We start from the raw sequence: 24,939 nt of genomic DNA, 5'->3' as shown, positions 1-24,939 counted from the left end.
GGGGTATGTGGGGCTGACATTCCCATTCCTCTTCAGGGGCGCTCCTTTAATTTGAGCTGCTTTACCCTCAAGAAGACCCCTGAGCTGCTGTGCCAGTGAGTGGCGAATCAGCCCACCACCCCCCCGTGACCGTCAATCAGCAGGACAGACGCTTCTGAAATGAGGGACCCAAAGCCCTCGGCTCAGACATTTTGGATTCAGTCAAACGACTGGAAAAGCAAACCACGGAAACGTCCGAAACGCAGAAGCGCTAACTCGACACGAGCGTCTGTGGAATCAGGGAAGCGCATGCGTGTCACCGCCATCTGGGGGTCCGGCGCGGCGGGGCTTTGGTTTGCTGATATTTAGGACATTCCCTGCCGCTGAGTAACTGTCTGAATAAGACTGGCACTGGGACCCCCGATTATCACGAGGCAGATATTGGACCCTTCGTGCCCTCCTTGAGGGATCAGGAGGAGCTGGCAGAAGGATCGTTAGTGGCACAGGGGTCAACACTGCATGGGCCTCAAATCCTGCCATGCCCTGTGAGGAGCCAAGAAAGAGCCCCCTTAAGGCAGGCTGAACTTGGCATGCGGGGGCCTGGCATTCCATCCATGCCTGCTGCTTGCCTGGTGCACCATAACCCTGCTCAGGGGGTCCCAACAGCTCCCCTCAGCTCCAGTCATTTGACATTTACAGCACAGACTAGGGGCTGTTCAACACGGAGCGGGTGTGCCACACAAACACACACACACACAAACACACGCACGATGGCTCAAAGTGACCGCCTCGCCCTCTCAGTCCCCCCCGTCTCGGGACGCACAGACCAGTTAGGCAGAGAAGAGTTTTAACGTTGACAAGAAGGGGACACTGAAGACAAGTGAAGAGTAACAAGGACGGCGGTGTGCCGTAGCCGGGGGCCTCACCTCAAATTTGACGGAGCCGTTCTGGCCTGAGTCAAAGGCGTTGAAGAGGTAATGTGCGTACGTGCTGGCATCTGTAATGCAAAGAGCGACACCGTCAGGTGGTCCCAAACTGGGGACAAGTGAGCCCCTCCAGTGCTGCACTCACCTCCATGTGGAAAGAACTGTGCATAGATCTGCTTGAAGGTATCCTCGTTGACCAGTCCGCTGGGACACTCCTGCCAGGAGATCAAAGACAAGAAAGAGCCAGTGAGGTGCCAGCGGGCGAGGTGGGCACACATGGACAATGGAGGATGGCAGGGGCCACAGGGGGACACTGATGGCGATGAGGTGATGCTCAGACAGTGACACGTTTACGTTTTTGAATCCACGGTACAAGATCTGCAGCTCCCGCTTGGTGAATTTTGTCTGGGCCTCCAGCTGCTCCAAGCCCTCCGGCCGGTGACAGACCACCGTCATCTCCAGCTCATCCTCGGCCTTATCTGTAATGGCAGGAGGGAGATGGGAGGGGAGGTTAGTCAGTTGAGTCACACGAGAAAGGGTTAAAGGAAAGAGTGGCACAACACGACCCAAGTAAGAATCAAGGGGCAGCCAGGGGTGGCACTTAACTGGACACATTTGGGGGTCCACGAGTCCGTCTGTCCAGTTATGGGGGCCAATCCCGCAGCTCATTCTTACCAAATCAGGGCTGCCAGCTTGGGGGTTTCGAGTGACAGGCCCGCTGCCCTGTTTTGTCATTTTTTATTCTTCTGCCAAAGTGTGACAACTGTGGACCTCTGAGGCCATGCCCCTGGCAACCGAACTAAAAAAATGGAGACTGGCATAGAAATCGTGAGGGGCTTTTAGAAAGTACCCAACATCGGAAGTGAATTGTGCGAACCTACGACTGCACATCGAGATGAGCAAAACAACAACGAAAGGAGGACATCGAGGACAGGGGACCTTGAGAGAGCCACAAAGCCGAGCCTGCAGGTCCAGGACCAGGACAGGTGTCCATTGGGAGTGACCAGCAATCTAATGGACATCACCCAAGAAGGGCACCGCACAGCCACTTACACCTCAGATGAAGAGCAGTGGCCCCGCCCCTAACTCCACCCACCCAGCTCAGCAGGAGCTCATTGCCTTTGGAGACACTCGCAAGCAAGTGAAGGTGCCATTTTGGACCACATTTCAGCAGAGTCTAAGTGACACAAATGGCTGTGCGGCCCCCTGACTAAAAATGAGTGCTCAAAGACGAGTTTGTTTTGTTATCCTTTATTACACAAGTCTTCATCACCAGCCTTCATCAATGGGACTGCCATGGCATCTCCATCATTACGTGACTAGCTGTGCATCTCTGACATGGAGGTGCCCTTGGACTGAATGGGCACAAGTGGCAACGCCAAGGTAATGTAAAACAATAAAGAAATAATACAGCAAAAGAACAAAGCAGCGTCTCTGGCATCCTGGCAGCCACTTACCAGGCATCTGACTAATAGGCAGGCCATTTGAGGCATGCTGGGTAATATGCAAATGTGCTTCTTCCATCCAGTGGCCATGTAACAGCATTCATCAGTGGCAGTGATGGCTCCTGTGATCAGAAAGTGCCCTTTGGAGTAGGCGGGCCCAGTGAGAAGTGTGATGAGGCCACACCCACACAACGCCCCACCCACTGGTGCAGTGCCACCTCTGGCCACGCCCACAGTCTCAGGCTTCACCAGTATTCTTCAGTTGCCGTGATGGTTCCTGTGATTGGCCCAATGAAGCACACGGGTCCAGAGGTCAGGTGCCCCCCCTTTGGCCACGCCCACCCTCTTTTGCTTGTACTCTGCCTTGTTCGGCTCATTGGGATGTTGACCTCGGTGCCCCCACGTTTCACTTCACTTTCTCCATTTTTTTGATTTGTCTCCATCCCCTAATTGAGGTCTCATCCTCAGCCTCACCCTGCTCTTCATCTGCCAGCCTCGCTCAGCTGCCTCTGTTTGCTCTTCTCTGTCTGCGTGTAGGAGAGGCACTATATAAACAGCCGATGACCTCAGTGACGTTTGTGTCATACTGGTCATTATGTAAAGCTCCACACAAATTAACCATTCAAAGGAAATCTGGTTTGAATACAGAAAGGCGCCATATACAATGAAGATTCCAAGAAGTAGAAGAACGAAGGCGCCAGGCGCTTGTAAAGTCGAACCTCACTCAGAATGAGATGCACAATATAAACTGGCAGCGAGTGTCACATCTTGGACTCTGCCAGTCGTTATTTGAAGCTCCATAGAAATTAAATTGTTGTTTTTGACCACAGGCAAAATGAAATAATGCTGAATGAGAAAGGCTCTATATAAAAAGAAAAGGAGATTATAACACGAGGAACTGCTCAAGAGCTGAGGCTTTAAATCCAAAGTATGTCTGTAAGTAAAGTGACCTGAAGATGGCACTATCCCCATGACTCGCCTGATGTTTGCACCACTAATGAAAGGCGCCATATAACAAAAGGACACGCCTCTTGACTCCGTACCACAGAGCTCAGAGCCAATCAGTGGCCTGTCACCAGCTCCCTCTGCTCCAGTTCATCCACTAGGTGGCAGCACACGCAGGCACTGGCCTTCCACTGGAAGATCTGAACTTCAGCAGCCAGGTGTCTCTCACAAGTGGCATGGTGGCTGGCACCAGGCCTTTGAGTTCTTTAATTGTGCGGGGTTGGGAATAATCAGACAATGGAAAAGGGTGGGCATCTGCAGGACATGAGAGGACTACAGGACACTGACTCTCCAAGTGTGCCATGGGTACCAGAGTGAAGGGCACATGTGATCAGGGTCAAATGTCCAAGGTGGAGCCCTAATTCTGCAACATATCAAGGCACTATATACCCTGGTAGCCAATAGCCTTCAAGGGGCTGGACCACCCTGATTCGGTAAGCAGGAGAGGTGGGCCTCAATGGGTCAGTGGCCTGGACACTGTGCAGCATCTACTGGTGGACATTGGCTTGATGTTTGGTCGCTGACTAGATGGACAGAGGTGCCATCACTGACGGGCACAATGAAATGAGGACAATGACTGGATGGTCTAAAGTAGGGTCATTGACTAGAAGGACTGAGCTGTGGCCATTAGAAGGACAGACCAGGCTGTGGTTATTGACTGAATGGAATGACTTGTGGTCAATGACTGGCTGGAGGAAGCTGTGGCCACTGACTGAAACTGGATGGAGTGTGTGATGGCTATTCATTGGATGAGCAGAGCTGCGGTCACTGACTGGGCACACAAATTGCTTTTGTTCCTCCTCCCCACCAGCATGTCCTCTCCATCATTTTTTTTCCCGTGTCTCTTCTCCCAGATGTGCAGAATTCACAGTTTTTGCCGTCTTTTCCTCGCCTGGGCTGATCGATGGCAGAAAAATCCCAGTGAAAGCCGTTAAGGCCCCATTTGGCCGTGCAGCCCCAGGCGATGCGCTCCAGTTGTTTAATGCCATTGTGACAGCTGGGCAAAGCTGCCAACAGGGAGTTCATCCTCGCCAGCTGGGATTCACCTGAGCGGCACACGTCTGCATCATTAGCAGCGCTTGACCTGCATGGCTACCATGAATTCTGGGATGTAAAAAGTATAGGGTACTATACATGGCCCCTTGGTCAGTGCCCACTTATTAAAGGTCTCCCCTGAATGGAGGCTTCCATAGGGCTCACCTCAGCCTGGTGCCTGGTCAGCCATCATGTCCTATGAGGCCCGTAATCAACATCTCACCTGTGGGACCCAACACACAAGTCTGCCCTCTGTACCCGCACTGTGGGCACATCACTGCCCACATAATGCAGCATGTTCTTAAACCGCACACTTGACAGGTGTGATCATGAAAGACAAAGTGACACACCTGAAGGGCTGATGGTTGCTCCTTCTAAAGAACACCTGGAGGACAGGTACTCATCGTGTACCAAGTAAAATGAGAGACCTGGGGCGAGTGAAACGGACATCATGCCCACCAAAAGCCCCTCAGGTGCACTTCTCACCTGAACGACCAGACACCTACTGGAGGTCTGCACGAGTCTGTAGAAGAGCTCACCTCCAGGACAGGTGTGCAGTCCTCATGACCTACCTGCCCACCGCCACTCAGACAACGGCACTCGCGTGGCACTGAGACAAAGTCAGCAGATCAGGTACTCAGCGTCCAATCAGCTGACCCAAACATGACGCTCGTGTGACTTGTCACACACCTGCAAGGACAAAGAACACCTGCAGTGCAGGTTCAGGGGGCTCACCTGGGAAAACACACAATGTCTGGCAGAGCTTTAGGGCAAAGCCCCAAACTCACCTTTGAGACAGACACACCTGCACACAGGTGCACACATGGAATGCACCCGTAAGCCTGCTACAGATCTGGGCATTGTGGTGGGGTTATACAACAGCAGCCTAGGGGACATGTGCCCGTTACTATAGACAACACACCTGGGGACAGGTGCCCGTTATATACAACACACCTGGGGGAGACAGGTGCCCATTACATACAACACACCTGGGGGACAGGTTGCCCGTTACATACAACACACCTGGGAGACAAGGTGCCCATTATATACAACACACCTGGGAGACAGGTGCCCGTTATATACAGACACACCTGGGGGACAGTTGCCCATTACATACAACACACCTGGGGAGACATGGCCCATTTAATTACAACACACCTGGGAGACAGGTGCCCCATATATACATCAAACCTGGGACAGAGGTGCCCGTTACATACAACACATCTGGGGGACAGGTGCCCATTACATTCAACACACCTGGGAGACAGGTGCCCATTATATACAACAAACCTGGGGACAGGTGCCCGTTACATACAACACATCTGGGGGACAGGTGCCCATTACATTCAACACACCTGGGAGACAGGTGCCCATTATATACAACACATACACATACAACACATCTGGGGGACAGGTGCCCATTACATTCAACACACCTGGGAGACAGGTGTGCCCGTTACATACAACATACCTGGGGGACAGGTGCCCGTTACATACAACACACCTGGGAGACAGGTGCCCATTATATGCAACAAACCTGGGGACAGGTGCCCGTTACATACAACACATCTGGGGGACAGGTGCCCATTATATACAACACACCTGGGGGACAGGTGCCCATTATATACAACACACCTGGGGGACAGGTGCCCGTTACATACAACACACCTGGGAGACAGGTGCCCATTACATAGAACACACCTGGGGGACAGGTGCCCATTACATAGAACACACCTGGGAGACAGGTGCCCATTAAATACAACACATCTGGGGACAGATGCCCATTATATACAGCATACCTGGGGGACAGGTGCCCATTACATAGAACACACCTGTGGGACAGGTGCTCGTTATGTAGAACACACCGGCTGGACAGGTACCTCTTGTCTAAAGCACGCCTACAGGTGACGTCATTTGTGTCCTCACAGCGCCCCTGCACAGCTGCTTCTTACCTTACTCACCCAGTGCCCTGTACTCTACTGGCCTGACCCTGAGGCGTATGCCCTGTCCTCACCCACTGGACATGCACACCCGCCATGACAGGACAGTCCCTTGCACACACCCCACTGTCCTGCCGATGTCCACCCTGGAGGCTTGCTGGACGGGTACTCACTGTCTGTGAGGTCAAGGAGTCCAAGGAAGTGCAGCAGTTTGAGGGTAGAGCAGAGGACCACCACAATGCCAAGCGTCTGGAGCCCCTCGGACTCTCCTTCCTTCCACATGTTCCTTGTCGTCGTCTCCCTGGCTGTTTCGTACTCCTCAAGTTCTCGTCCCCTTGGAGCTCCTCCTCCTCCTCCTCCTCGTCTCCATCCCTCCTGCGGACCCTCTTGCTCGCTCACTCGCTCACTCGCTTTCTCTCTCTCTCTGCCAGTTTTCCAAATCCCAGACGGCTTCAGCACTTCCAGCTGGATTCCCTTTTTTATTTTTTCCTTTTCTTTCCAGCTGCCCTGTGACTCATTTACACCAAGTTGGCATTTCTGGAAGTGGCGATGACTTCTTGTAAAATCAGGCACATTGGCATTGAGAGGGCACAGTGTGGCAGCGTCTCTCTCGGGGGGTTTTAAACAGCGGAGGAGGTGGGATGCTTCTCCAGTGCCCCTCCCCCACCACGGACACAGCGTCCAGCCTGGCTTGCCGTGCCACGTTTGTCCCAGTTATCAACAACGCCAAGCCGTGAAGAGATCTGCAGGTGACCGAGTACGAGACTTGATGTGCTTTAATATAGTGCCTTTCATAGTAGGTGAGACCACCAGTCAAACCAGTGCAGACAAGCATCTCGATCCTGGGTGCTCTCCATTCCATGCCAGCCACCATCTGGCTGTCCATGTGGGCTCCAGCAGACGGACACACCTATATAGCGCCTTTCTCTAGTGACCCCGACACAAAGCTGTGTGATAAGCTCAGGGGGAGCCAAGCAGGTGTGTCCGCACCTTTCTGATATTATATAGCGCCTTTCTCTAATGACCTGGATGCCAAGGTAGGCACAATACCAGATGACCTGACTGACTCAGAGCCATGCATATGGGGTCAGTGGTGGGCACTGAATGCACAGTACCCTTCTGATTTTATGTAGCACCTTTCTGCACTGACCCTGATACACAAATTGTTAGTGGTGGGCACACCTTGCATATCACCCCCCTTGACCACCAGGGGCCACTAATGGTGACTCCCCTGGCCCTGGCAGATTATGGAGACTGTCCTGAAGATGAGCAGACTGAAGTTCAAGGGGACGCCAGCCACCCCTTGACCCCCTAGTGGGTTTTCTTCACGTTCGCTCTGACCAACGGCCACTTTAGGGCTCCATTTTTCATTGTCAACTCAGCTAAACCACCAACCTTGCGTGATGTTGTGCCACCTGTGACCTCCGCTGGCAGCAGCGCTCACCCTCACACACACACACACACACACACGTCACCTGGCCTGCTTGAACACTCATTGGGTGGCTCCCATGTCTGAGACCCGCCTTACAATTTGGAAGCCATCCAATGAGCATCGGGCATGTTAGAAGGTGCCGCCTACCAGCAGAATCATCAGTGTCCAAGGAGTAGAGGCTCCTCCCATCACAACGGTGACAACAGTAACCGAGTGACCCGCTCAGGCTGATGTCATTCAGAGTGGCTCTGGGGGTGGAGCACCAAACAGAAGGAGGGACGGACGGTTGGCTGGATGGCGAAGAAGTTGGCTTTGAGTCATTTGAGTCACAGCCACACTACGGCGATTTTTGTGATTGAACACACGTTAAAGAGAAATCACCCGGACAAATCTGTGCACTCATCCCCCATTAACGCGGGCACAGCGCCAGCTGTCAAGGCAGCACAAGTTGGCACATTAAGACTTTGTGACGTGGGGACCTGGGGAATCACAGACAGCTGAGGCAGCAGCGTGACACGTACATGGCGGGCATTGGCTTGAGCCAGTGGCCAAATGTGCCCTTGTAGTCCAGCCTGGCCTGTGGCACCACAAACGAGAGGGTTCTGACCCTCTGCCTATGCAAACACGTCATCGGCGTTGAAGTGAGGGAGCCAGAGCTTGTGGGTGGGGTCGTGCAGAGTCACTGTCTCTGATTGGCTCTTTGAACCTTCAGTTCCACATCTACTGTTTACCGATGAGTGACAACGGCCCACCTCATTGGCTTGAAGTGATGGGCAGGTGGCAGCGCCTTTGGCCCAATCACCACATTGAAAGCCACTGTCAAATGACACAATGACATCCACCGTGGAATCTGAAGGGCAGACCGACGAGAGGGCAGGGCAAGGTGGACAACGATAGAGTCAGAACCCAAATGAACAGGGACTCTTATATAGCGCCCTTTGCAAAGTGACAAGTTCAGTTGAGTGCGCCCCCTAGTGGCTTACAAGGCACTGAACTGCTAAATTCAACTCGAGGTGGTGCCGAGTTGAGACCGAGTGCTGATGGGCACCTAGCAAGGAACCATCCAGAATGGGACGCCGGTCTGGCACAGGGCATAGCCACACTGGGCCAGTTTAGAGTCACCAGTCAACCTAACACACATGTCAGTGGTACGTGACAGGAAAACCAAACTCCACAGAGACACATTCAAGTGCCCCAGAGTGCCTGGGTGGGATCTGAACTCAGGAGCTGTGCCACTGTGCCACCATGCCTCCCCTTCTTCCACTTATCCATTAAATTACCTGCTTAATCCAATTCAGCGAAACCAAGGCTCATCCCGGACAGCATCTGTCACAAGGCAGGAGCCAACCCGGGACTGGTGCCAGTCCACCAGAGGACAGACCAGCCACACAAGCTACTGGTCTCTGCTGCCCCCAGCACTAATGAACCCCACATATCAAAAGACAAATTATGAGGGAGCTGGCCACAAGAAGGAAGTCCATTTCCAAACTAGACCAGCCCACGCCGGACCCCCAAAACACATCCCAAGTTTCCTCTCTCACTTCCTGTGTCACCTTGACCTCAACTGGCTGTCGAGCCTCCCAAGCTCAGCCTCACTGGGGTTCTGGTGGCATCGGCCTGTAAACCTATCATCTGTGCAGTAGGGGGCGCCTGTTGCAGCACCATGGACACTAGCACACAGTGGCCTCTAGTGGACTCTGGTGGAACTGCAACTCTATATCTTAAATGGGTGCACTGGGCAGCTTCTTGGTCCAGGTTGTCTGGCGTGTGCTGCCACCTGCTGGCTGTTCTCACAGTTTGTTTGTGGTCTTTGCCAGAGTTGCAGTGGGTTGCCTGTCGGGCGTACTTTGGTGCCAGCCCTGAATGGGATGCTAGTGTACTGCATGACACACACACTCACACACACTCTTCACCCGGCCATGCATGTCAAAGAGAGCCATAGCACAAGCCAGTGGCATTGGGTACACAGCAGGAAGCCACTCATGACTGAGGACATTCATACACACACACACACACACACACACACACACACACACACCATGATGTGGGAATGTTGAATGGAACACACAAAAGCGTGTCAACATGCCAACTCCACACACCACTGGGGGTCCACGTGCTGTGATATAGTCACACTACATGATGTGCCACCTGTGCCAGCCTCTTTATGGGGGGGGGGGGTCACTCTGAATCACAGTGAAATGCGGCAGACAAAAGAGCAGACGAGCAGGTCCAATATCAGTGTCACTTGTCACCTACAGCATGTTTACCACTGGGCATATGTGAGGACACAGTCGCATGTCAAGGGCACAGGATGGGCAGCGGCCATTCACTCTAACCAAGCAGCTGTTCACTGAAATTGATGCGCTGAGCTTCTTGTCATTTATGGACTTTTGGTTCAACTGACGTCTTCTCCCCCAGCACACGTGTCCCAGCAGTGTCACCTAGGTCACCACTTGGCTTGAGAACAGGCAGCATGGAAGAAGAAGAAGAACGTGAATTTTAGAATATTGAAGTGGGTAAAAAATGTGAAGCCCACATTTAGGTTGAGTGCCCAGAGACTAAAGCCTCAGTGTATGCCATCAAAGTCCCAGGATGGTGGCACACAAGAAGATGAGAAAGTCTCCTCCCTGCTGATGTGCCTCATGGCCCCTTGAGAGGGATGGGCACAAGGGGCAGTGATGATGATGAGCTCCTTGTCTGATATGGGAAGCAGTGGGGCAGCATGCCAGGACCTCCCAGGTGCCATCCACTCACCCATGGAGCTCCACGCTCTCTGTAGACGTTGCAGTGCAGCTGCCAGGAGAAACTCAGCGCAGTGGATGGAAAAAGTAGGACACTGGCAAAGACGCAATGGGAAACGGAGCTCAGGCAGATCACCAGATCACAGGGGAATCAATTAAAAGAGACTAGGATGGGCAGGTTGGCACAGGGGTGTAAGAGGGGAAATGGACCACCGTGGCAAGGGGACCATGGAGGGCGAATGAAAGACATGTGGACCCAGGAGGTGAGGGTTCAAAGGAGCACAGGCCAGCAAGCTGAAGTCATGGAGGTGGCATGAGGGTGACATAAAGATGATGGCAAAGAGGGCAGAAGGCGTGTACTTGAGAGGGCACCAAAGATGTCACATGGCATGAAAGATGTGACCTAGAGTGGAATGCACAGGTGACACTGAGCGACCGAGTATGTCATAAGAGACAAGGGCACTTTATGATTAGGGGCACATATGGTGCAGTCTGAGGCAGCCGGGCCGAGACGCCATGGAGGGACAACAGAGTCGTGAGAGACCACCGATCTCCCATTCACAACGCCCTTCTGCTTTTTGAGGATTTTCTCGCATTGCACCTCACGTCGGACATAAAAACTAAAAAGCAGCAGTGGTGGCAGCGGTGTCCTCAAAGGAGGCCTGGCAGAGCCACAGCCACGGCGGCCACTCATTAGTGCGGCGGCTCAGTATCCTGGCATGAAACAAAGCGGCAGGCAAATGTCAGAGGGGCGAGCGAGCCAATTACTGACGGACCCCTGTTTGTCACCGCTAGTCCCCAAGGGAGAACAAAGAGATTGGCAAACGAGCCGACCGGACGCCATTAAAGGGCCTCACAGGGGCACCCCAGGCAGCCTGGCCAGCTATGCCATGAGGAATGCCGCAGGTGTATGCGACTGGGGGTCTGAACACCTCGCACACGTCATGCCTCACCGGACCACCGCCATCTCCTTAATGAGTCGGCCAGCGAGCATCTTATTACCAGCCCAGAATGATGATGGGTCTTCTGGGCTCACCACCTGCAGGACAAGTAGGGCGAGGGTTGGCTGGGATGCCAGTCTGCTGGCAGGCATAGGCAGGAAAGATCTACGGGGGGCTGGACCCTGGCAACGGAGACAAGTGTTGGGAACTTGGAATGTTACCTGTGGTGGGGAAGGAGCCTGAGCTTCTGGGGGAGGTGAAAAGTGCCAGCTAGATACATTTGGTGCCACCTCCACTCATGGCACATGCTTTGGCACCAAAGCCTCGTGATCAGGGTGGTCTCCTTCCTACTCTGGAGTACCAATGGGGGAGGGTGTGGTGGTGGTCACAAGCCCCTAAGAGCCACGAGAGGAACCCTCTGAGTGTTGTGTGTGCCATCAGGAGCATTCAGCCTTCTCAGGGAAGGTGGGTGGGCCGCCTAAATGGGACCCTTAGAGTCCTCACGTCGGGAATGACGGAGACACCTGAGGGGCCGTGGCGGGGAGGGACCTGAACCAGAAGGGCTCTTGGATTTCTGCACTTGTCACACAGGCAGCCAGACACGGGGGGCTCAGGCAGTAGGTGGATTGGCACCGGAGCCTCTTGGGCCCAAGTTGACGACAGACGTTTATACGTTCTGAGGGGCTGTCAACTGAGCACCACTTGGTGGCGAGGGGGGAGAGCAGGGAGACCTCCCTGGGTGGCCATGATCTCCTGGGAAGGCCCTTGAGGCTCCTGTTCATGATGAGTTCAAGTCCCACCTCAGAGGGTTCGGCTCAGAGTTGTCCCAAGTGCAGCGAGTTTGGGGACATTGGGTCTGAATGGACGCTGCTCAAGACCTCGGCTGTGCTCTTAAGGCCGCGTGTCTTCATCTTCTGTTTTACCTACGGAGTGGGCAAAGGGGTCAAAGGAAGGGGTGACGACATTAGGGTGTGTGACCAGGGGTCCAGGGGACTCTCCACGTGTTCCATTTTGTTTCTTTTAACTGTGGAGTTTCTAAAGATGGCACTTTGTGGCAGTTTTGTGACATGACAGTCCAACGTGAAGGCTGCCTGACATGGCGCTGAATGCATTGGCACACCGTTAAATGCCCAGGTGCCACTGTTACTGTGACTAGTGGCAATGCCACGCCCATTCCTCAGGCCGAGTGAATATTCCCGATAACCCTGGCAGTGGCCGCTGCTCTGCTGTGCGCCGACGATTTGGGATTCCCTGTGGCGTTCCCTGTGGCTGATGCCTCGTTGTCACCTCACGCAGACCACTGCAGGACGGGATGCTGATCTTCCTTAACTCATCCTGGTGGTCCGGTGAGGCGGCTCACAGATGCACCACCACAGACCCTGGCTGGGTTTGCGCCTCGTCTCCTCCATGATTGGCACTTTAAATCAGGCCTCTGAGGGTGAAGGTGGAGGTAAAGAATTCTGAACAGATTTCCATTTAAGGGCCATTGTGAATGCTGGACCCCTTGGAAGCGGGCGAGGCGCACCCTAACCGAAGAAGAGCATCAGTGGGTGTCCAGAACTTGAAATCTGAACACCTCAGCCCAGTCTCAGTGTCCTTTAGATCGACCCTCAATGCCCTCAAGGACCTTCCTACACTTCAGAGTGGCTGCCCTCCACCATTCCCAGTCGTGGCCTGAGCTCTTCCAGTGGTGGTCTGCTTATTATTCCTGGAGTCCAGCATCAATGACGTGATGAGGTGGCCATTCACTGCTAGAGAAACTCCATTTCACACGACGCCTAAACTCCCGCGTCTTCAGTTTCACTTTCTGAGGCCACATTTCAGTCCGACCCTTCAGAAGCTCGGAGTCACGTCCCTGAGCTCCGCTTTACTCCGATTTTCCAGGGTGGAGTTTTCGGCTCCTGAGCAGTTGCCTGTGATATCTGAATGAACGCGGCCATAACCCCCCCCCCCCCAAAACTGCCCAAGACCCCCTGCAATGAATCCTTCAGGGTAAATCTAAGGAATGTCCCATGGGGTCTGCTGGCCGGGTGGTGTTTCAGCCCCCCTTTGTTCATCTTACCTTACTCTTATGGGACTCCTCTTTAGAGACTTTGATGTCCTGCCTGCCTACTAATGTGTTACGGATGGACAGATGGACGGACAGACAGATGGACAGACGTGAGACTCAATTGATTTTTTCCAATTCCTACCTGACTTTGATTTGCTTTTCTTTTCTTCTTACTGTTTCTTTGACATCTTTGAGCTCCGGCCTGAGCTCTAGAAAGAGACCCCCATCCTGTCTTGAACCCGGTGCCGCCCGGACGCTCCCCAGCATGACTTTACAACAAAGAGGATGACTGAGAAAATGAGAAAGGGGGGCAGCTGGACACAGAAGAGGTGGTCCACCCCAGCAGTCCTGATGATGGCGTCCACCACTTCTGTGATGTGACTCAGTGCGACTGCAGTCTGGTGTGTGTGTGTGTGTAAAAGGCGCTATATAAGATGCCACGTGGCACTTTTAGCGCATGTACCTTCCAGCTGTCCACCTTCTTTAGTGACCACGATGGTAGCGGCTCATTTGGATGTCCTACTTTTGGAGGAGCCCAGGGGATTGGGGACGGGGCTGCAGTAGCCTGGCATGTCAGTTTCTCCTTGAAGGGTCTGCCATGAAATTCAGATTTAATAAGAAAAAAGCAGGAGGGGCACAAAATGAGGAACCACGGACGAGGAATGGCATCAAGAAGCCCCCGATGTCATGGGGGTCAGTGGGCCTAAGGGGGAGTCTGAGGGGCAGGCCACTGAGCCACAAGGTAGAAACAGGGGGACCAGAGGTGTTGAGGGGTGGGGCCTGAATACTAGGTGACAATGACAGCAGCTAGTGCTTTGGATTTGTCTTCTAAGCGCTTCATTCATCTTTGTCTTGCCTGCTGGCTCCATTTATAAATAAAACTTCATAACCTACCAAGTGTGACGTGTGGGCCTCTTGGGGGCTCAAACTGCGGCGCTCATCCCCACCTTGAGGCTCCTCAAACAGCAGTGTGGCCGACTTACACAAACTCATCAGAGTCAAGGACCTTGTGGAACCTGTCGGAGCCCCCCAAACACCACAGCGGTGGTGATCCAGCAGAGCAGGTCCTCTAACACCCACAGACACAAGGACCAAGTGTGGATGTCCTTCTAAGGGCTTGCTGCTCCACTCCTTCACATCTGTGGAAACAGACACTGCCTATGGTGCCCCTTAAACCTCCACTGGTCTCCTGCCAACGTCCAACCACACAGTCCTGGGCATGAACCCACATACCAGAGGCTACTCACGTGAATGATGCCACTCAGAAAGCCTGGCATCTCATGTGCTATCTGAAAGATGCCCTTTGAGTCACCAGGTGCTGCCTTATGCTAAGGTGGGAAAAAGTGACAACCCATGCTAGCCACAGGGACATCCAGCGCCTGGCAGGACAACCTGGAAGGAGCAGAAGGAACAAAAACTGGAGCACAACCAGAAGAAATGGAGGCCAAAGGAAAGAACCAAACCAGGACAACCCCAGCTTGAGGGGAACCCTTGGACAGCAGTCTGAAGGGGGCCCAGGAGCTCCCACTTCAGGTGCTACCTTACTGCACTAATGAAGTAATCTGTGTGTTAGCAGCGGGCAGCGCCAACTATAAGGCACTATACTACAATGTAAAGATTTAGTGGTGTGGCCAGCAGTAGCAACGTAACATAGACATAACGTGGGTTTCCTACCCTGAGGGTTGGCGCTGAAGGTGCAGGACCTCACTGAGATGGTCATAGATAGATAGATAGATAGATAGATAGATAGATAGATAGATAGATAGATAGAGAGTAAGTCACTATACGATAGATAGATAGATAGATAGATAGATAGATAGATAGATAGATAGATAGATAGATAGATAGATAGATAGATAGATAGATAGATAGATGAAAGGCACTATATAATAGATAGATAGATCGATCACAAAGACCCACTATTGGGGGCTGTGCTGTGTGTTGGCCAAAGGTGTCAAATCTCAGAAGACCCTCATCAGCAGGCAGCAGGACCCCAGAGAGGACGGCCACTCGGCACACAGCCCTCGACTAACCGTCTGTTCTCCAGAGCCATTCAATTTGCTAAGCAGTAGAGGAGAGCTGGAGATGAGGGGTCTGCACAAGGCCTGGGTGGGACCCCATTCTGTCACAGGCCACACTCACAGACACTTGTCCAGTTTACGGTTACCCTGAAGCTGAAGTCAACTCAGACAATATGGAAGGAAAACCAGCAGCCCTAGAGAAACTCCACATGGACGCAGGGAGAGCATGCAGACCTTATCCAAGCAGGCTGTCAGTCTTTGCAGAGCTAAACACGTTGCCACCTTGTCACCGGGGGCAGAAGTGGGCACTGCCCACTCAGGTGAACTCAGTTTTGGTCTAAAGGATTGTTTGAATCATTTCACTAAACGCAGTCGTGCTTTGTGACGGGTCAGTGAACCACCAGTTCACTCCATAACTGCACGTGTAAACGCTTAACTTTCCAGTTCATGCCAGCTCCGTCCATTTTTGGGCACGTGCCCGAGGGTAGTCTAGCATCATGTCCAGTCACTCATGACTTCAGAACAAGGGGCTCCGGTTCTCCACAACCTTGACAAAGAGGGTCCAGTAAACAAAAGAACGAATGAATAAATGAATGGAGGGACGAATACCGCAGACGGAGCGCCGAAAGAGCCGCACCATCCATTACATGAAGCTTAGCGTTGAAAAGGTCAATCACTCCGAGTCAGAGATTAATGAGGGGCTCTAAGCAGACCCGGGCGACAGCGGCGCTAATCAGCGTCACTCCGTCATTCTGATGTGTCATCTGAGCCGCAGTAATGAATCGGCGAGCCCCACAGACCCGCAAGTCTGCGACTGACGCACACAAAGCAACGAATCACACGACCGGCAGATGGCAGTGCGACACTCCGCACGAAACCCTTTCGCAGGAGGTGTGGCCTCGGACGTACGGAAGGCGGAGACGAAGGATGGACAGCCAATGAAGGACGTCACAAGGCAGGAGCCACGGGAGCGCGCCTGAGTGGCAGGGCCCCTGTGCGCGAGCGCGCGCTTTGTTTTCTCTGGCGGTCTGAACGAAAAGACAGCGACCACCGGTCCGAGCCGAGAGAGCCGGCGTGAGGGGGCGTGTCTCTCTGTAAGTCAGTCGGTGGCTCAGATTCCGCCTTCTCTGTCTTCTCGTAACCCCCGCTGCATGTCTGTCTGTCTGTCTGTCTGCTTCTCGCACTCTCCGTCTCCCCTTAATGTCCGTCTGTCCTGCTACTCCCAGCCCGCCACCTCCACTGCAGTGTCCGCCCCGCTGCGCTCGTGTCTGTCCGTCTGTCTGTCGCTCAAGTTCAGTTCACTCCGCCCTGAAACTTTACCAACTGAGAACAATAAAGACCGCCATAACACTCAGTCGATGGGCCAGAAAATCAAATGAGGAGCAGAAAGAAGGGGAAGGCGACCTAAGAAGGCGGCGTGTGAACGAGAAGGCGCCATTGCGTAAGTCCCGTAAGAAGGGGCTCGGAAGGCGCGCATCTGCACCCTCCGGTGGCTCGGGTCCTGTCGCTCCTCCGGCTGCACCCCCTCAACCCCCCCCCCCCCCCCTTCAAGTTCTGACGTGGCCGTCGAGATTAAACGAATCCGAAATGAACACGCGAAACGTTTAGTTAAGGTAATCACTCGGCGGCTGACATGTTCCATCATCGTCATCCTCCTCATCACCATCCTCATCATCACCGCCACCTGATCCAGCAGACGGCCAGCAGCAGCTGTTAAACGGAGCTCAAGTGCGACACGCCAAGTGTTTTATAACCGAAGTGATTTTTTCCATGACGACACCATTCTTGAATTTCTTTTTTATCCAACCGTCCGTCCATCTTCTTCACCCTTAAAAGTGAAACTGACGCCATCGGGCCCCCAAAAGATCAACAATGGGGGCTGCAAATGCTCATGAATGGCCGAAGGTAGATTGGCGCAGTTCAGATGGGCCCCTGATGTTAACATGAGGACAACAGAGGATCAGGTCAGGTTGTCCTGAAGTGTCAAAGTCCTGCGCTGCACATTGAAGATGTCAGATCATCATCATCATCATCATCATTGGCAGACGGACTCACAACATCTGATAGGTACAATTGGCTCCATTTCTCAACAACAGGAGACCAGGGGGGTGAAGTGACCTGCTCGTGGTCTTTGGGCCAGCAGTGGGATTTGAACCCCAATCAACCCCCCCCCCCCCCCCCCCCACCACCACCTCTGAGACCCTCACCACCTCGCCTGCCTTTTCAAAGCACAAAGGTCTGCCCAGAATGTGAGACAAGGGTTCAAGGCAGGGAAAAGCCCTCAAAGGTGGGCAGAGCCGCGGGGGGCAGCTGGAGCCAAACCTATCAACTACCAGGTGGGGAGGAAGAACAACACCGGGACGGGGGGGCCAGCCCACCACAGGGCAAACACACACACACACACACATCAGGGGCCCGTCCACCTCATCTGCATGTCTTTGGGCTGCGGGGGGGGGGGGGGGGGAGGACATGCCAACTCCACACACGTCCTTACTCACCCAAATGGAGAGGAAACGGTGTGTCCCGCTCTGGACGGGCATACCAGTGGGGTGTGGCTGGTGGGGGGGGTTTGCCCCCCCCCTTGAACCCCTGCAGGTTGTGTTTTTTTCTTCAGCAGTTTTTTTGTTTTTTTCTCGTAAGACTCGACTCTGTGCCAGGACTCGACTTTTGTGACACGTTGATTTACGTCACGTCAGGGTCTTATGCATTATTATTATTATTATTATTATTATTATGTTGTATGCCATTTGTTTTTCTTTATTCTCATCTCATTTTAATTTGTTATCTTTGACTTTGAGCGCCACCTCATGCTCTGCTTATGTAGTCCATGCCATCGTCATTGTCACCGTTGTCATCATTGGCATGTCATCCTGGGTCACTTTCTCTTGTCCCCAATGCTTCAAAGTCACCACAGTCACAGAAGAAACAAACAGACGGAGTTTGAATTCCAACACATGGCTTCAGCTGCCGTCACCTGCGCTGTCTTTTGTCACCTTCTTGTCATGTGAGGTTCCAAAGTGGCACTTTGCTGGGTTGTGGTCCGTGTTGGCGCCTTGTTTCACAAAGAATCGTCACATTCTGGGGGGCTTCTTTGCAGGTGAAGTTGGTCCTTCAGGATTTAAATAGCAGAAGCAGAAACGTGTGAGGTATAGTGGGCTACCCGGCAGGACATGAGGACACCTGAAGTGACCGGTGGGACGTCCTTTTAAAATCAGGAGCCCGTTGGGAGTCCCCAAATCTGTCATCTTCTCTTCACATGCATTTATGGGGTCCTAAATGAATAAAACTCTCTGGAGCCTTCATGAAGGTGGCCTTTAAAACGATGGTCTCCCAGTGGCATCAGTGTGAGGGGGCCGAGTGGCACCTGGACGTTCAGGAGTGTGGTGACACCAGAGCTGCTATGGCTTTGTGTTTTATATTCATGTATCTTTTGTTACCTGCGTGTCACCTCATGTTGACGCTGGCATTACCACCATGACGGATTGTGATTCCAGTGACCCAGTAAGTGGGCTCTGGTGGTGGAGCGATGACCCAGGTGGGTGTCCTTCGGTTTGTCCAGATGTCAGTTAAAAGCCTGCCATGGCACTTTGAAGACAAATGAACTTCAAAGAGGTGTGGGACCCCCAGAACTCCCCCGCTTATCCCTGCATGCCACGGAGACACAGGGTTCGAGTGTTTCCACTCCTCACCACCTTGGTATTTTAGTGGGTGGGGCAGGTGAGTGTTGGTCCACCTGGGCACCTTTCGACTGAGCTGTGCCCTGACGTGGGGGTCTCTTGTGGCTGCAGGTGTTTGCCTTTACTTTCCAGTTTCATGAAGCAGACGTTTGTGTGGCTTTGTTTCATGGAGGTCTGCCCGTCTAAGCTGGTGGTCTTCTTCAAGGCGCACGCCATCTGAGCCATTTGAACACTCGGGTGGCTGCTACCCTTCTGGAGCCTCTCCAGACACAAACCCACTGCGGCGTTGATGCCAGTCCATCACAGGGCACACTCACTCAACCATCCGTCATGTTCTGACCTGTTCAGTGTTGGGCCATGGGCACACTGACTCATGGCTGGCAAGTGTGCCCAGTTCTGTGTCCATAGAGTGTGGAGGGAGAAGAAGCCCATGTGGGCACAGGGAGAACATTCAAATTACACACATACAAAGGTGGAGCTGTGAGGTGGCATCAGCACCAACCAGTGTGCCACATGTACTCTGTGTGTTCTGAAATTGTCCAAAATATCCACCCTGCCCTGTCGTCATAACCCGCTTGTCCAGGGCAGGGGCACGGGAGCCAATCGGAGAGACCACCGGGTGCAAGGCAGGAGCAGCACGCCTCAAGCAGGCAGGTGATGTTGTGGTGGAGGACTTCGGACCCTGAGACTGTGGGTTCAGATGCCACTATTGACACCATGTGACCACGAGGACGTCACTTCACCTACTTGCGCTTCAGTGGAAGGACACAAAAGAAAAGAAATGGAAGCAAATAATAAAATGAGGATGAGGACGTCAGCCAAATAAGACGTATGGCACAACACCGGACAGGGCGGGCACCAGACCATGGCAACCATCCATCTTAAGAATGTGGAGGGAAACCCACATGGGCACGGGGGGCACATGCAAAGACCGCGCAGGGGGAGCAGCGCTGCCAGTGTGCCACCTCTACCCTTCAGTGTGCCAACTCAACTGAGAGCACAAAGCGACCCGAGCATGAGGGTTAAACGCTTAATGTCAAGGGCCGAAAGCCGCGTGGATGGTGGAAAGCAAAGCGCACGCCACTGGTGACAATAAGGCGACAAAAAGTAAAAGTGAGTGTCAAACGGCTGCAGCCACAGGGGGGCGCCCCAGGACCACACAGGAAAGGCCGCATCGCCCCTATGAGGTCTCACTGAGGGGCAGACGTGGTGGTGACAGACACGGGGACATTCAGATTGAGGACTCTGACAAAACGTCACGGTCATAATGAGGTCACTTAGAGAGGGGTGACCAACGGGGTAGGGGGAGATCGGATCCCAGGACTATCGGGACCTGAATCCATGACACCTGAAAGGCGACACCGTCAGAAAAGGACACGGAGATTTAAAAAGGCCACCCGAGTGGTCGCCCACCGACATTAAACTCCTGAGAAGAGCAACTGCGTCAGCAAACAGGAAATTAAAAAGGGGGCCAAAAGAGAAGGGAGGATCGGGGGGCGGAGGACGGCAGAAGAGGGGGGTCCGCGCTCGATCTCCGGGGATATTCGCTTCTCGCCGATCGTTGTTATTGAAGCGTCGCGTGATTGAGGGGGGGAAGGGGGGGGGCTCCCAGCGAAGATGTGTTGTCATGGCAACGGAGAGCAGCAAGAGAAACGGAGAAGAAACGAAAAGAAAGAAAAAAGGGAGGACAGACAGCGAGAAGAAGAAGACGACGACGACGGGGACAGAAGCAGAAAAGAAACGAAAAAGCAAGAAAGAGAGAAAGAGGAAGAAGGAGGACAGGAAGAAAAGAGCGCGAGAACCAAAGCGCTAAGCTCCTCCCTCTCGTCGTCTCCTCCACCCTCCTCTGGCGATGTGCGCGCACGTGAGCGCAGGTGTGTGAAGCCCCGCCCCCAGTCCGTGTCCCCGTCGCTTGCGCCGCACGGTCATTTTATCCGCAAGTGCCTGAAAGGCGCTATATACAACCTTAACATCTACGCGGCTGCGCCCCCTCGCTGACGTCAGGGGCTCGCATATTAAAGGGGGCGGCGCCTGCTCTCCACCGCTGCAAGGCGCTACGTCTCTCATTTCGAATGCTCTAATGGCGGACTGGAATGGTGGGTTCTTCTAGTCCAAATGTTTCAGTCACACAGTCCTGGTACTTTAGAGTACACATCTGGGGACAGCAGGGTTTAGTGCCACCTCCTGGGTTCAAACCCTTCTGTGTACACTGCGTTTGTTCTCACTTTTCTGGAGATGCCCACTCTGCCCAGGAAGGTGCCCAGGTCCCATCCAGGAGAGGCACAAGGTGACCCTATAACTGGCTGAAGTGGGACCAGAAGATTGGCAGCCAGGAGGATTTGCAGGTCACCTTGGATTAGCCATAGCAAAGCCCTCAGGAGGTCGTGTCACTTTGCCCCTCTCAGCCAGTGCCCGTGTTTCTTGGCCTGGCACAGATACTCCTACGCTGCCCCAAAGTGAAGTGTTTAAATTGAGAGTGTCACACGGAGGATGGTCAGTGACAAAGGCTGGCTGCCACCAGGGGTAACTTCAGACTTGTGTGTTACTGGCAGTGCCAGATTTGAGCCGTAACCCCCATAACACTGAGGTGTGACCCCATAACAGTCCATGATGGCATGAGGGTGGGCAATGCATGTGGCAGCAGGCCCATGAGGCCCAGTCCCCGGGACAAGAAGGGGACACCAGAAGCCTTCTGTGCTCCAGTTTGTCTTTAGCTTTTCACATCCAGTGGACTCAAACTGTTCATATTATGGGGACCTGTGTCTTTGGGAAGGGACAATGTGACATGTGGACAGGCTGCCAACTTCACAAACTGAGGGAGACTCCAAGCTGATAAAAACTGACATGAAGTGTGGCCCAGTGGCTAAGGCGCCGGACTGCACACCACAATCCCGAAGTCCCATTGGTGGCCTTCATCTGTCATTGGTCACAAGTGGACTTGTTATGACGGTGCCACAGTCCTGGCCACAGCCACTTCACTTTCACTGGTTTAGGACCAAGGCCACCAGGTCACAGTTTGACATTTCAAGTGACACTCTGTAAGATTTCTAAAATGCATCAGGGAGTGGCATCTGTCACCAGCTTATAGGGTGACACCCAGACACACGTCACACGTGCAGCCAGTGAAGCAGACAGGAAGAAAGACACAGCGTGTGATGATGAGGATGATGATGATGACACCGCCAGTGATGGGACACTTCAAGGAAGGTGGTGGGCTGTGAAGAGGAGCTGAAGAAAGAGCAAGAGGAGGAAGAGCAGGGGATTAAAAGGAGGAAGAGGAAGTAAAAGAGAGGAAGTAGAGAGGCGTGAGGAGAAGAAGGTGAAGAAATTAAAGGGGTGAAGGAAGGATAGGAAGTTGGAGGAGAGAAAGAAAAATGAGGAAGAGGAGGACAGGAACAGAAGGAGGAAGAGGAAGAAGAGCAAGTAGACCAATAGGGGAGGAAGGAACAGGAAAAACAAAACCAGCAGACAAAGATGGCAAAAGGTGGGAAAGGAAGAGCAGGAGGAAGAGCAGGGAGAGGAAGAAGAGGAAACAAACAAAACAAGAAGGCGGAAAATGAAAAGTGGTAGCAACAGGAAAAGGAGACGACGAGGAATGAGTGGGATGATCTGCAGGGGAGCAGGATGGGTACTATGGCAAGAGGAAGAGAAGAAGATGTGGAGAGGAAGGAGCAGGCGGAGGAGGACAAAAATGGAGGAACAGTAAAACAAGAAGAAGGAGGAGAAGATAAGCAAGAGATGAAGGACAGAGGAGTGCATTATGGGGAGGAACAACAGGATCAGGAGACAAGAGGGGCAGAAAGAGTGACACGAGCCACCGGAGGAGAAGAAAGAGGAAGAAGAGGAGATGACAACATCAACAGTCAGCATCACTGGCACGAGGAACAGGGTGGCACTCGGGTCTCAGAGTGAGGGCTCAGCTACAGATAAGGTGGACCCCCATGTGTCTCTCGGCCCCGTGACCCTGCCCAGGATGATGAGAGGACAGCACAAGGACGATGGGGCCCTCTTGTGGCCCCTTAAGTCACTGCATCCCTACACAGGTCCCACAGTGGTAACGCCGTGGTGACCACATGGGCATGTCCAGATATTCGCCTCGCTCTTCTCTCCCGTTCCCGCTCCTGGATGGGGTCTGGCGTGACCGTTCCTTATCCATGCCTTTGTCTCCTCAAAATCCGCTGTCCCAGGACGTGGTGTTACAAACGCTCCTCCTTCACTGTCAGCCTGGTCGATTAACATTTGGAGCCTGTCAAACGCACGGCCATCAATCATCTCCGGCTGTCAGCGCAAACGGCCCGAGATTTCCTGCCATTTGTCCTCCTCCGAGCAGGACGGCCATAAAACAAAGCCTGGCGCTTTAATAAGCTCATCAAATCGAAGGAGAACAACAATAAATCCCCGTTAATTACCTGCGCGCGCCATCAGCCGCCTTGTTAGTTGAATTCCTGCCCAATTTATTCCGCTTACAGCTCCCAGGGGACTGGCTCTGTGCACGTGCCAGGCACACGCCTTGTGCCCGGTAAGTGCCAGGGCCAGTCCACCAACAGCAGGTGCCCACGCTGCTGCCAGTGCTCCCCATAATCCACTAATGGGCACTCTGACATCCAGGTGGGACTCTGAGGAAGTCGCCTAAGGTACCCCAAGTCCATGTGTTAAAACGAGCAGCTCAGTACCCCCTGAGGTGCCCCCTCGAGGGAGTCAGGGGTTCAATATCTCCGCCCCCACAAGGTGGACCATGAGAATGAAGAATTTGGGGTCAGGTGGCGGAGCGCTGCTGGGAATTAAAACAGACAGGAAGGCACAGCCGATCATTGGGCACCAGCAGTCACCGGGCGAGGTGGACAGCAGAAATGACTTTTTGTCATTCACAAGGTAAAGATGGAAGGGTCAGCACTCCGGGCCATTGGTGTGACCAACTGGTTGGCCACAAGTCAGTTGCTCTTCACCAAGCTGGCATCAGAAACACAAAAAAGCAGCAAACCCCAGCAAGAAGAAAACTCCCACCAAAGTGGAGTGAAGTTCATCCTCAATAAGATGGTGCCAATCAGTGCTATATCATAATATAGCGCCTTTTGTAGAGAACGCTGCCCAAAGTGACTGCCCTGGACAGGCTTATGTCAATGCCAAAGCTGGCCAGTCTGATGGACACTGGACAAGAAAGCTCAGCTCACCTCAAGGTGACAGGCTGGCAGATGAAGGGGAGAATTTAGTGGGCAGTGAAGACACAAATGACAAAGTGCAGTGCCACGTTCGGTGAAGCAATGGCAGTGCCAGTCTGTGCTGGGGCATGAAAGATAGGTGAGGACAGACAGGTAGATAGATAGATAGATAGATAGATAGATAGATAGATAGATAGATAGATAGATAGATAGATAGATAGATAGATAGATAGATAGATAGATAGATAGATAGATACTTTATGGTGGACCAAACAGCTGGGACTTGAGAGAAAGGCCACCATCCAACATGACAATAAAGTCATACGGAGACAAGGAGGACCAGGCTGAGACCAGTCGAGATTGGGGTGGGCAGGACAGCGGGTGACCCCGCTCTGTGAACGGACAAACACCAGTGAAATGTGGATTATGAAAAGTGAGTGTGCCCTGTGCTTGACTGCCAGCTTGATGTGCCAGATCTCTCTCATTTGATGCCCCTTCTGTCTAATGAGGCATCATGGCTGAGTCATGGCTGGTAAGGAGGGCATCTACATGTACCTTGGTGGGTCAGAGGTATCGGGCAGCAGTGTC

The 24,939-nt window shown here is 53.1% G+C and overlaps 1 protein-coding gene and 1 long non-coding RNA gene across 6 annotated transcripts in view; one reads left to right on the top strand and one right to left on the bottom strand.

Moving 5' to 3' along the window:
- Nucleotides 1–24,939, bottom strand: part of LOC114660482 (Kv channel-interacting protein 1-like) — a 62,146-nt gene that overhangs the window by 2,585 nt on the left and 34,622 nt on the right. Inside the window, exons 1-4 of one of the 2 annotated variants that reach the window (XM_051933959.1) lie at nt 6,504–6,957; nt 1,260–1,384; nt 1,051–1,120; nt 906–976 (exon numbers count right to left, since the gene is read on the bottom strand). In XM_051933959.1, the coding sequence (XP_051789919.1) occupies nt 906–976; nt 1,051–1,120; nt 1,260–1,384; nt 6,504–6,612 (375 nt within the window). In that variant the 5' untranslated portion in view covers nt 6,613–6,957. Of the gene's footprint in view, nt 1–905; nt 977–1,050; nt 1,121–1,259; nt 1,385–6,503; nt 6,958–24,939 lie in introns of those variants that run through there. The other variant, XM_051933961.1, reaches the window with a different exon arrangement.
- On the top strand, nt 5,297–6,256 carry LOC127529660 (uncharacterized). Of its 4 annotated transcripts, none has more exons than XR_007936282.1 (3): nt 5,297–5,322; nt 5,971–6,036; nt 6,070–6,174. It is a non-coding gene; the product is annotated as an uncharacterized LOC127529660 (long non-coding RNA). The 4 variants fall into 4 exon arrangements; XR_007936280.1 differs by lacking the exons at nt 5,297–5,322; nt 6,070–6,174 and adding exons at nt 5,619–5,690; nt 6,201–6,256; XR_007936279.1 differs by lacking the exon at nt 5,297–5,322 and adding an exon at nt 5,619–5,690.

This window comes from Erpetoichthys calabaricus, chromosome 11, assembly GCF_900747795.2.
Source record: "Erpetoichthys calabaricus chromosome 11, fErpCal1.3, whole genome shotgun sequence".
NCBI classification, from domain to species: Eukaryota; Metazoa; Chordata; class Cladistia; order Polypteriformes; family Polypteridae; genus Erpetoichthys; species Erpetoichthys calabaricus.
The sequence above is the reverse complement of the archived record's forward strand: the minus strand, read 5'-3'. Positions and strand labels throughout refer to the sequence as shown.